Source organism: Sebastes fasciatus, chromosome 9 (assembly GCF_043250625.1).
Source record: "Sebastes fasciatus isolate fSebFas1 chromosome 9, fSebFas1.pri, whole genome shotgun sequence".
NCBI lineage: Eukaryota > Metazoa > Chordata > Actinopteri > Perciformes > Sebastidae > Sebastes > Sebastes fasciatus.
This window is the reverse complement of record NC_133803.1, coordinates 27,454,473-27,468,128: the sequence shown is the minus strand read 5'-3', so window position 1 is coordinate 27,468,128 and position 13,656 is coordinate 27,454,473. Positions and strand designations below refer to the sequence as shown.

At 41.9% G+C, this 13,656-nt stretch overlaps 1 protein-coding gene across 2 annotated transcripts in view; it reads right to left on the bottom strand.

Annotated features, from left to right (window-relative positions):
* slc24a3 (solute carrier family 24 member 3) overlaps window positions 1–13,656 on the bottom strand; it is a 102,472-nt gene that overhangs the window by 29,314 nt on the left and 59,502 nt on the right. For both annotated transcript variants that reach the window (XM_074647002.1, XM_074647001.1), the window contains exon 3: window positions 205–281. In XM_074647002.1, coding sequence (XP_074503103.1) covers window positions 205–281 — 77 coding nt within the window. The remainder of the gene's footprint in view (window positions 1–204; window positions 282–13,656) is intronic.

Sequence of the window (13,656 nt, the reverse complement as noted above, 5' to 3'; positions counted from 1 at the left end):
GCTGCTGCATAAAAAAGCCTTAAAGACACATCTCTGCACCGATGAAGCAGTAATTATAATTAACAATTTTTAATCACTTTACTATGTTTAATTTAAGAGCTTTGTTGCAATCTCAGCTTCGTGATTTCCTTCACAGAGGCCTCTATTAAACACTAGCCTCCTTTTCTAAGTGTGTATGTATACAGTGCTGCAGGTAACACTCACACAGAGGACGTGTAGGCCCACCGCTCCATCAACACGCTCCTGGTTGGTGAAGTAATCCCGGGGGAACTCATGGATCCCTGCAGAGAAGAAACACACACAAACACACATATGCTGAAACACTGAAAAAATATGAAAAATGTAACATCAACTGCAGGTGAGAAAGGAAGATATCCTGAGGGACTACTCCTCCTCATCCTGGAACGTCTCATCAACCAAATAAACACAGAAAAATAAACAAATAAAAAAAATCAGTATAATATTTCATAAATAAGTAGTGCCACTACAATTAATTTAAATAAGTCCAATAGTTGAAATCCAAAGACAAAAAGAAAAATTTCTGATTTTTCAACATCTGTTTTTTTCAAGAGCTGCTTTGGCTGAGAACTAAACTCTCTAAATGCCAATTATGAACAAACATCCCCATGGAAAGAGAAGACACATAAATGAGAAGCTAACGTACCACAACACACACAACGTTTGTCTGGTTTTCATTTAAAAAATAACTTTCATGTACTTTTGTTCCTGATTTGGTCAATATAACTCCTAATGATGTTCATGCAGAAAAACAAAAAAACAACTAGTGCCACAATATGTCAAGTAATGGGACAGTTGGATGTATCATATGTATAAAGCCATATGATACATTGTACAGGGCTCAGCTAGAGTGAAGATACTGGTAACATATGAAACTACAAAACTTAAGGAATCCATTGGTAGCAACCATGCCATACTAGCTTGTCGGGAAGGAGGCAAAATAACACTCCAAACTTGTGCTAAATTTTGGCGAGGTAAAATTGGCATGGTCATTTTCAAGATATGTGAATGACCATTGAATGACCATTCACATATCTGACCTCAAGATATGTGAATGAAAATGGGCTCTATGGGTACCCACGAGTCTCCCCTTTACAGACATGCCCACTTTATGATAATCACATGCAGTTTGGGGGCAAGTTATAGTCCATGTCAGCACACTGACACACTGACAGCTGTTGTTGCCTGTTGGCCTTAAGTTTGCCACGTTATGATTTGAGCATATTTTTCATGTTAAATGCAGTACCTGTGAAGGTTTTTGGACAATATTTGTCATTGTTTTGTGTTGTTAATTGATTTCCATACTACAATACTTGACAAATCTCCCTTTACGGTACATTTTGAACAGATCAAAAAATGTGTGATTAATTTGCGATTATGATTGTCCATAATTGACCGATCAAATCAATCAATTGACAGCCCTAATTCTAAGGCATACGGGTGCAATTAATTGGTGTCACTAAAGCACTGCTGTGCTCGAGCCAAAATAAAAACCTGAACTAAAGGAGGAAGTGCTGAATCCAATTTTTACGCCGCTCTGTCCCTCCATCTTCGACTCGACAGAGGTGACACCATGAATCAATCACTGTCCGACAGCAGAGGCCAATCACAACATGCCAAAATATGCCACATATTCATTCTCAGACATCATGTGCATTTCCTGCTGCATATGAGTCTGCATACGAGTGGCATGCTAAAAATAGCCCAGTGTGACGGTGTGTGTGTGTGTATTTAGGATATGCTTGGCTTGCTTTGTGTGTGTGTGTGTGTGTGTGTGTACTGTCTGTGCGCTTTGAGTATTTGTGTGTACTTTCCTGTTGTATGTTTGTTTGCTGTGTGCGTTTGTGTGACGTGAAGGCAACCCAATGTGCAGTGACATTCTCTCTCTCAACAGCCGAGAGCTCGTGAGTCAGGCGGCTTCAGCTTCAGCCGGCCCTGTGTGGCCCAAACACAACACGGGCCTGTCTGCTCATAGGAAGTGACAGCAGCACGGAGGGAGAGAGAGAGAGAGAGAGAGAGAGGGAGTGAGAGAGGGAGAGTGAGAGGGAGAGAGAGAGAGAGAGAGAGAGAGAGACAGAGAGAGAGCGAGAGGGAGAGAATGAGAGGGAGATGGAGAGAGGGACAGAGGGAGAGGGAGAGGGAGAGAGGGACAGAGGGAGAGGGAGAGAGATAGAGGGAGAGAGGGAGAGAGAGAAAGAGAGAAGAGAGAGAAGATATGGGAGAGAGAAAGAGAGAGGGAGAGGAAGAAGGAGAGGGAGATGGAGAGAGAGAAGAGAGAGAGGGAGAAGGAGAGGGAGAGAGAGACGGAGGAGAGAGAGAGAGAAGACAGAGAGAGGGAGAAGGAGAGGTAGAGAGAGAGAGAGAAGAGAGAGAAGAGAAAGAAAAAGAGGGAGAGAGAGAGAGAGAAGAGAGAGAAGAGAGAGAAGAGAGAGAAAGAGAGGGAGAGGAAGAAGGAGAGGGAGAGGGAGAGGGAGAGAGAGAGAGAGAAGAGAGAGAGAGAGAGAGAGAGGGAGAAGGGGAGGGAGAGAGATGGGGGAGAGAGAGAGAGGGAGAACGAGCGGGAGAAGGAGAGAGAGAAAAGAGAGAGAAGGAGAGAGAGAGAGTGAGAGACGGACTTGGCAAAGTTCTCGGAAGTATACACGTGTGACTTCGTCTGGTTTCCAAAATACGGTGTTAAAAAAAGGAACCGTATATGCAAATTACATATATATATAAATAATATTGATTTAATTATATTCACCAGAAGAATAAAACATTACATGTCCGTTATAAATAAAAAAGAAAATACCACTAATTTGTGAAGGAAATGTTTTTATTCTTTGATTTTCGGGTTGCTGGAAAAAATTTAATAAATAATGCCTGACAATGACTTCAGGACATCTCTGACTACATACATGCTGAAAATCAAAAAAAAAATTCTGTATTAATTTTGATATTTTCCAAAGTTAAAAGTCCCTGGAAGTGTATGATTCAACTTTTCCCCATGGTCTAGTGTTAAAAAAGTTAACAAAAATCACAATAAATCGTAATATCGAATCGCATTACATATCTACGGCACCCGAGTATCGTGACAGAATCGAAACAGGAGATAGGTGAATCGTCCCATCCATACTAAATAGGCCCCCTTTCTCTTTCCTGTTGCAATGTTTGTTAATGCAGTAGCTGACAGGATGTAAACTTTGACCAAAGCTGTTGCCCTAGCAACAGGATGGCAATGAAAAGGTCTATAAGAGCTTCAGCCGAACACCTCGGATGTCGAACGTAGAGTCAGTCAACTTAAAAAAAGAACAACTTCAGTTTCTCTGCCGGGGCCATTTCCAGAATGTGTTTCCCACAGACCCTTCACAGCGAGGACAGCCTGTGCCAAGAGTAGTGCTACACACACACACACACAGAGACACAAGACTTGGACAGAAACGGAGAGCAACAGCAGACTGAGAACATGCCGGGAAGACAACAATTAAGTTCAGACTCTGTATCGTCTCACATCTGACACATATTGTATGCATATTCATACACTCAGTACCAGTTATAGAAACCCAAACACACACCACACAAACACACAACAAGCACACAACACAGGCCTCTACACACACATACTGATGAGACACCGCTTCAGCCAAATCCACAGCCCCCTAAAATAACCACAACAACAGTCTTGGTCTGCTGGCGTGGTTCTTGTGGAGCGTCTATGAGGAGTCTTTGTGCTTTCAATTCACAGATTAGAGGCTCACTGAACCTGGCCGATGCAGGCATGGACAGAGGCCAACAATACCAGAAGTGTGTGTGCATATGTGTGTGTGTGTGTGTGTGTGTGTGTGTGTGTGTGTGCAAGGACATCGGGACAAAGCTTTCCTTTCTCTTTCCTTTCTTTTGGAACTGATGCAAACACTTCCCAAAGGAAGGACAGGCAACATAATACAAAATATCTACTATTTAAACTCGGGCTGTCACGACATCAGATTTTCACCACATGATTGTCGTGGCCAAAAGAACTCAGGATAACGATATTATCACGATATCTATAGAAAATTTGAAAGAAAAATAATGCAATCAGTCAAACTCATCCTTAATAGGGATGCTAATTTTGAATTTTTTTTCCCTAACCGATAACCGACCCTCGTTAACCGATTATTAACCGCTAACTCACAAGATTAGTGCATTGATTGGTGCGTGTGCTACGTTAGCAGCTGTAGCGTTGCTGGTGGCTCCGTGCTCGCCGTTGTCACACACATACGGTCTGTCAGCCCGGCGTAACTTTAGCGAGTGTCCGACAGGACCGTGTGTGTGTGTGGCGGCGGTGAGTGTGGGGTTGTCGGTGGCGTTATAGCTGTGAACGTAGCTGTAGCAGTGTGTGTACAGTTTATTTGTCGGTGAATAAAAGCTATAACTCCTCAAGACCCGAGCCAAGTTCCTGTGTCTTCCTTGCCACCTGCTGATTAAAGTGAAGGGGGTTAGCCCCGAAGCTAGCGACAACTTTGGCTCACTTAAGGGTGGCTAAGCTATTCTCATTTTGGTGACAAGCCACTCCTCCAAATTTTGATCGAGAGGCTGCTGAGTCAAGTGCGACACCAAGTGGCAAAATTCGGTACACCTGTCCGGTCCAGTGTTTCGTTTCGTTACAAAACCAGACTCAAACCAAAACAAAGAAAGCGTATTCAGATTCATTCCTTACTTTACTTATTTTTTGACCAGACTAGTTTCTAATTTAATTCATAATTTTTTACAATTTTAGGCTACTTAGGCAAAGTTTTTGTGCGGCTGCTTGTGTTCATTTAACAATTGAGAACTTTGTCCTACTCTATGCTTTCTACAAAACCCTTCATTTGTAGAAAATACATGGATATAAATAAAAAAAAAAACCCGAATAATAATAATAATAACATAAAAAGAATGCTATGTTTAATAAGTCATTTAAAAAAGTTTATATACTGTAAGTGTTGGCACCTAAATTCGACCTAAACACGTGATATAAACCTTTGACTGTGGAAACTTGTGGTTTTGTTTACATGGCATGTGTGCATGTATGTCATAGAGGATTTATGTTACTGTTTCCCTCTGCCACTCTGGATAAAAGCATCTGCTAAGTGCTTAAAATGCAAATGTCAAAATGCTTCTTCCTTATGTTAAGCACAATCAGTCATATATGAGCATCCGTCATGATTTAGGATTAAACAAACTCATATGGAGGATGGTGTTTGGACATGAGCACGGCACTGACGTCACCCTCTCATACTGCACTTAATCTTGTTAAATATTCTGCGGAAAAAAATGGATGTCGAACAGTAAGTGAAACAAAAGTGTTGCATAATCTCCGGATTTAGAGAAAGATAAAAATCAATATGATTTACAGTAGCTGCTGCTGCATTAAAGCTGGTTCTGAAAATGTATAATCTGCATTATCTGGTATTTTGTTGGTTTAAGTGCACGCTGCAACCTCTCTGAACGGCTTTATACAGTAAAGGATGAGCAGAGCTGGAAGTAAAAAGGGATGTGACAGGTTGTTGTTCGGCAACGGCACCACTGCGCTCTGAAACCCATTACTTCCAACTACTTGCACGACGCAACGACGGCTTTTCGCACTTTTCTATTATGTTTTATTTTATTCTTACAACTGTTTGTAACCTTCGAATCTAAACCTTTGAGCTATAGAAATAAAGATATAATACTTAAAACAGCTATAATTTATATTTTCACACAAGGGTATCTCCTGTCCTGGGCCGTGCACAAAACATGCCAATTTGTAATGTTTCCAGTCAGGGTGCAAATAATTTGTGGAAATAAAGCAAGGCGATACGTCACCTTGGACCACTAGGGGGCAGCGCAACGATCTGTAAAGCCACCAATGACGTATCGTCACTTTTTAAAGTTGATATGGCTATTGTGTTTACAAGCTATTTCCTATTTACACATCCGGCAGACACGGGGTAACGTTAGCATTCATTAGAATTCACATTTGTCACTTTAGTTTATCAGACCTGAGCAATCCTGGAGGTTCAATCCTTCCTCAAATCACTTTCCTTATAACCGAGTTCACGGGCTGTTAAATACCTCGGCGCTGCGGGGATGTGTGACAGCTTAAGACCATTTAATTGAATGTGTGAATGGAAGAGCGGGGTTAATCACACTATCTAACCCAATCCTCTTCTTGTTCTACTTATGGGTGACACGCGTGTGAGTGTGAGTGTGTGTTGGTGTGTGTGTGTGTGTTGGTGTGTGTGTGTGTGTGTGTGTGTGTGTGTGTGTGTGTGTGTGTTGCTACGGTGTGTGTGCAGGTCTTTGTTCACTTTATTTAATTCTTTGTACCTTTGATTGACCTCTGGGGTTTTCTATGACACACTGTCCTCTGTTTACTCATTTGACACATGGGAATCTTTTTTTAGCAAGTTTTGCATAGAGGTTCTGAGATGTTGGCATGTTTGTCTTTACTGTTTTACAAACTGTTACACCTCTGTGTATAAATATACAAACTTATTACTTCTCTATACATACTACAATCCTGCGTATATAGATTTGTAGTACTTCTCATTATTCCTGTTTACAACTGTGTGCATACATTACTTCTCATCATGCTTATACATACTACATCCTGCTTTCATTCAGTTTTTCCCATCTGAAATGCTGTCTTCCACAAAATTACAAATTTACAAATAAACTCTTATATATTTACTTATATTTATACGATACGATACGATACGATACGATACGATACAATTTATTAACCTATTGGGGAAATTTGTTTTGGACTCAGTGCTGCACACCATCAGCTGACTCCACAGCAGCATCAATAAATAGAAACAAACAACAATCCACATGTAAACAGAGAAACACAAACAATGTAAACCACAAACAACATATATTGCACATACTCATATTGCACAAGAACTATCTAAAAACAGAATAAATAAAAGATAAAAAGAAAAATAATATGAACACCATGACGCTATTGCACAACCCTCAGCCTAAAGAAACATTATTTAAGATTTTAAATATATATTTAAGCCCTATATTTGAACTGCACTATTTTATGCCTTAGATTATCATTTAGATTTTACTTTTACTTGTTTGAATTCCCCTTATATATATATATATATATTTTATGGGCATTGTTGAAGGAACCTGAGACCAAAGATTTTCATTGCCAATGACTGCTTTGCTGGAATCTACAAATGACAAATGAAGAACCTTGAACATCGTGTGTCGACCAGTTCAGGTAAACTGGAATCAAATTAATATGGTTATCTGTTTTCAACTCATCAGTTCAGCAATTGTCAACCACGGAGAGTTGCTTCAGTCAAATTAAGAAAAAGACATTTTCTCGCTTACCTCAAGTGGTACAGTATGTAGCCATGCACACAGTTTTGGTTTAACTTATCCACAACAGTCAACAGCGACTATTTCTTTGGTGGAAAAACAAGTTTCAGTGAGTGCGTGAACAAATAAAACCACAACCATCTGCATGGCTAAGACAAAAAACATGTTGCTTTTTTGTAATTTGACTGAACCAATCCTTTTATTTCTTATGCTCCTTTTAGCGTTACCAATCTGCACATTTACTCCCTCAGAAGTAGGGCTGCAACTAACGATTCTTTTTTTGATTAATCAATTAGTTGTTTGGTCTATAAAATGTCAGAAAATTGTCAAAAAAAAAAGATCAATCAGTGTTTTCCAAAGCTCAAGATGACGTTCTCAAATGTCTTGTTTTGTCCACAACTCAAAGATATTCAGTTTACTGTCATAGAGGAGTAAAGAAACCAGAAAATATTCACATTTAAGAAACTGGAATCAGAGAATTTTAGCTTCTTTTTTTTTTCCTCAAAAAATTACTCAAACCGATTAATGAATTATCAAAATAGTTGGTGAGACAACTAGTCGAGTAATTGTTGCAGCTCTACTCCGAAGGTGATGAAACTTTTAGCTTGCAGAACACACGGCTCAGGTATTAAATGTTTATAAAATCAAATACTGTAAATATTGTGTGTGCTGCAATTTTGGATATTTCTGACAATGATACAGATGTGAGGCAATGCTTTAGCCACACACACACGCACACACATGGTCAGTTGTCAAATCCCCGAGCTGTGTGAGATCAATGTGGATTGACCCGAGTGGAGACGGACGGCTCGTTACTCCAGGGGCAGAGGAACAACAGTTGACCCGCCCCCCACTAACCCAGGCCGCTGCCACCCCCCCCCCCCCAAACACTTACATAATACCACAAGCATTACATAAGAGCTCTGCAGCTCCAATAGAGACAGAGACGAACAGAAAGAGAGAGAATCCTCCAAATCCTATACATCATTAAAGGGATCTGGTGACAGATGTCTTTTCCTCTATCTATGACAAAGCATGGTTAGCATCTGTTGTGATGGAGAGATACACACACATATACATTACATACATGCAGTGTGTCGAGGGAGAGTGCTGTCAGAAACAAACAACCACGACAGCCCCGTTTATCTCCACAATGCTTACTTTACCGCCTTGTTTTTAGCATTATGACCTTGTATTAAAGGGTTTATTAGTGGGTTTTACATGTTGTTTTTTTATATAACACCAAGGGTTTATGTATTTCCTCAATATTTTACAGGCAGTGTGTCAGTGTTTTTCTGTTGGGTTGTTCCCCTTTAAACGTCCCACCACTGTCTAAGAAGTAGTGTTGTCACGTGGCCATTATCACTGGTACAATATCATATTAATTAAGTATTTTCTGACAAACCTCATGCATACAGTGAGCCTCACTGCTGACTATGGCAGCACAATTAATCGAATATTAATCGCCATCACGATTTTGGCTTCCCACAATTAAATGAACATGATCGGCTGCAATATTGACGTTTGAAATGCTCGTTCTGCTTATAGAAAACTCTGAAGTATATCAAATCATCTTCCTAAACTAACAGCCAGCCACTAGCCGGCAATCAAGATGTTTTGGCTTCACTTTTGGGTATAGATATTATCTATACAACCAATGTGTTTATGATTAAATTGAGAGCAGAAAATTGTTTATCTAGCTCTTAATGTTGCTAATTTGGCTCTCATTTGTCAAAGGAAATGCAAAGGCCTAATGAAAGAGGAAAAAGATGAGGCCGTTGGGAATATCAACATTTTCCTCAGACACATTATACAATTATGAAGAAAAACAATATACGACTAAAATTACAATATATTAACATATTATGCACCGAAAGTGAATTTCCATGGTCTCCGCCATTTCTGACAACGTCAACAAACACGGCACAACTCGTGAACTCGGAGCTTTCAGAAACTTTCCACTTTCGTGGTTGTGAATACGATGATGTTCATATCTCGTAAACACCACCCCATTTGAAGACACCATAAATCCCAAAATAGCCCATGAAATAAAGAATAAACCCACAACAATATTAATTATTCATATTCAACATTAATTATTCTTAGTTATTCTCCGACAGATATCGCTGTTGTTAGAGGTGTGTGTGTGTGTGTGATCAGTAGTGTGGTAGCGGCACTGAAACGTGGAAGATGGAGACAGAGAGACATGTCGGCCAGCTGCTGTGCGACACGAAGCTTCGAATACCCTCGAATATTTCTCACTGAAGCTTCGAAGCCCAAGAAATGGTATTCGGGACAGCCGGGATGAAAACCATGCTGAGATGTGGAACTATTTGATTTTAAGTCAAGAGTCTCGCACACATAATCCATATTTCCTCTACTGCCTACTGACACACCGTATCCTCGAGTATGCCAGTCTTAGGGGTAGCTGTCCTCTTCCTAAAGATGGCACTTTAATGCATTGGGAGGTAAGTGCAGCACTAAAGCTCAGGCCCTGACAAAGTGCCATTCTGACAGACTGTCATTTAGCTTCGCTGTTTAATGCAAACTGTCTGTGCCTCACGTATTTACTCTCTCAACTGAGCAGCTTAAGACGAAGTCAGCACGCCATGTACATGTACGCAGCATCGAGCAATATGATGTAAGTTTAAAAAGCTCGACCCTGTGGCTTTACGCCTGCTAGTGGTTAACAGTTTAGTGCATAAGAAACCATGCAACTACACACACACACACATATATACAAACGGCAGCATGTGGTTGCATTTATTTTCTGCCACAAGTGCTTACAAGTAAGTGGGTGGTATTACCTAACACATCGGACATTCGTCAGCAGGAAAAAAAGTGTAGAAATTAGAGAAAACGAGGGGGAAGCACGAAGAGAGGTCGACTCTCTTTACAACATCTTCCTGTAAATCGCCTAATAACATCGGTGTTGAATAAATACAAATAAACAGGTCTTTATAATGTCTGCAGCAATGTGCAGGAAAGGAGAATCTACAGAAATTACTTTAAAAGGAAAAAGGAAAAAAGAAAAAGCAGAGCAAGGGAAATGGGAAGACAGGGAGAAGAGGAGATCAGATCGACTGTCCAGGTTGAGCTGCCCTCCGCTCTGTTCCTCTATAAACGGTCCCTTTAAGTGTCTGCAGCCTCAGGCCACAATTAGCACCAGAGGTGGCTCAGTGAGGGAGGGCGCCGGGTTCACACTAGCCCACCCTTGAGCTACAGTAGCTGGCCAACTCACCTCAGTACTGTCCTACTTGCTGGTTCAGAAAAAAACATATTTCTGCTCTTTGCTGTGACGCTTGAATGACGACAACGGCTTGCAGAGAGTACATCAAAAAGACATGTTTCTTTTGGGCATTTAAAAAACTTGCTGCACTAATCAGTATTTTTATAATGTCAAAGTAATAAGTGACTGGGTGTCGTGTGAAAGGTGTTGCTTGTAGTGACCTGCAGTTCCCCTCTCAGTTCGCTCTACGGAGCGCTTTAGCATTGTTTTGGTTTTACAGCCCGCCGCAACTTTACTGTTTTGGTTCACTTTCCGCTCTCATCAACATTGTTTCCACCCACAGCAGGCAGCTGTTTGCAGTGAAAAAGCTCTGATGAACCCACTGTACACTACCTGCCCAGCAGAGAATGTCAGACAAAGAAAGTTAGCAGCCAGCTGGTGAACACAGCGGAGCGTTTAGCGACTCAGACGTTTCCGCCTTCAAATGAATGCTAATGTTGCTCTGTGTCTCCTGGATGTGTAAGTAGGCAACTGCTTGCTGTCACTTCCGCCACAACATTTTTTATAAGATGATAATATGTCAAAGTTGTGTTTACAGCTTGTCACTGATCTCTGACTACATGCAGACGCAAAATGAAGCATTCTTACTCTATCAATTTAGAGATGAAAAAAAGTCCCATATTTGTACCTGGAAAAAGCTACATTTCAGAATACTTGAATTACTATAAAAACACATTGCTCCATAATTCCTGACAATGATGTATATATTTGACTTCAGGATATCTCTGATTATATACATGCTAAAAATCAAACATTTGTACTCTATCAGTTGAGAGATTTTCCTCAGTAAAGGTCCCAACATTTTCCCTGGTCTAGGGTTTAAAAGTTAACAAAAACTGCAGTAAATCGTAAAAAATCTCAATATATATCGAATTGGCACCCAAGTATCACGACAGTGTCGAATGGGGAGATTAGCATATTGACCCATCACTAAAGCTGGGCATACACTGTACGATTTTAGCCCGTTTCTGGCCCGAATTTTGAGCCGCACAAATCATTTTAGAGTCGAATTTTGAATTTCAGCTTTTATTGTTTGCCGTGCAGTGTTCAGGGGGAACTGAGGACCGATTAACTCCTCCCGACCGACCATCGGACGGCTTTTCGCTGAGTCCACTGTCATTGACTGCGTCCAGCAAAGCCCAACTTGGGCGCTGCACGCTGTGATGTGCGGCAAGCGCAGCTCAAACCTTGTTGTGTTGGTCACGAGCGTATATATATCTATGGTCGCGAGTAGCTCTCTTCCGCTGAGAAAAGACACTTGGTGTAGCTCTACTGCCGTCCGTGTGGAAACAACAGGGCTTATACACACTGTACAATGCCAGAAACAGGTTGATATAAGTAGGGATGCACCGATACTGATACTAGTATCGGGTATCGGGTCAGATACTGTGCTCGTACTCGCAAAACAGCGCCGATACAACGGCATCGATACCACTTTACGGAAGTGTGACGTTAACATCTCGTCACCATCTTTCGGGTCCTATCGCACGTGCTCATGCTCCACCTCCCCGACGGTGCGGGCGAGAAGGGTTTTGCTTGCACCCTCTGACTCGCGTGTGCGTTAGACTCCTTGGTCCGTGTTTCAAGAGGGGTCGGGTGGGTTGTAGACATCGCCGCAGACCCCTGGCGCCTTTTACGTGGGCCGAGCCCCGCCCTGGGGGCACGACGCGGTTGGGGCGCACTAAGGACAGTCTGCCCCGGGAAGCACCTTCGCCCCGAGCCTCGCAGCGCACCGCCTCGTATGCATGACTCCACAGCCTGCCGTGTGTCGCTCACACCCTCCAGCTGGCTGTTAACGAGGGTCTTTTGGCACAGAGAAGTACTCGTATCGGTACTCGGTATTGGCGAGTACCCAAATGTAAGTACTTGTACTTGTACTCGGTCTGAAAAAAAGTGGTATCGGTGCATCCCTAGATATAAGGAAAAGGAAAAAAAGTGTGAAAATCGGGAGAAAAACGGGAAAAGTGTGACCCCGGGAGAAAATCGGGAGGGTTGGCAAGTATGTGGCTCACAACAGCGTCAGATTGTTTAAGGCTGCTATCACAGAAGGAGCAAAACTCCTGCTGAATCAAGCTCTTCTCCATCAAACTGTTCTGTATCTCCGACCAGATGGAAGTAATGTGAAGTGTTGGTTTAGGGGGTGATCGGTGTAATTTGCTATTGTGAGTGCTAGGCGTGTGACGGCTCTGAGATTCACATCAGATAACCATATCAGATCAAGACATGACTCTGGTTTCACAGCGCCCCTGACGGGACACATTCCCCGATCAATCACCCTCCTCTCCACGATGACAGGTTCACCACTGTGACAGGCTTTTAACGAGCTCTGCCCGGGAATAGGTTTTCTCTCTCTCTCTTTCTGTACGCTCAGCATCAGAAAAGCTCTCATCTCCAAGGAGCTCGTTCCCCTCCCACCCCCCCAGGGAGACGTCATATTCATGGAAACGTGTCTATTTCCGACCCGTTATACAGAGTGAAGCAATAGTGGGAGGAGAATGAAAAAAAAAAAGGGAGAGGGGAGGTTTAAAATCACGCTGCACAGGAAGACAGGGGTCACCTCCGGCTCAACAGGCAACCGTGTGTGAACATGAGAGAATAAAACACAGAAAGAGGGATGGAGGGAGTAAATGTATCTGCGGAGGCCTGTACGTGTCCATCTGAGGGAGATGAATGACAGCCAGGGCTGCTTTTTGTTGCAGATGGAGAAAACGCACTGGGAACTTGTTGGTGTGTGTGTGTATGTGTGTGTGTGTGTGTGCTACTTCCCAGCTAAAGGTTACATGGTAATGCTGGCATTTAATCAGCGAGGCAGCAAACGTGGGCAGCAAGAAATCAGATTATGCCCCGCGCTGACCTGGGACTCATACAGCATAGTAAAAAATCAATATAGTATTTCTTCAATGACTCACCTGCGGATGATAATATGTACAGTATGTGTCAAATATTTTTTTTTTTATGCTGTGTGGTGTTGGTTATGTCTTATCTTTTCAGTTGCAAAATAGTGGAGTTCATACAGCGTGTCCCCTCGTCAAGAG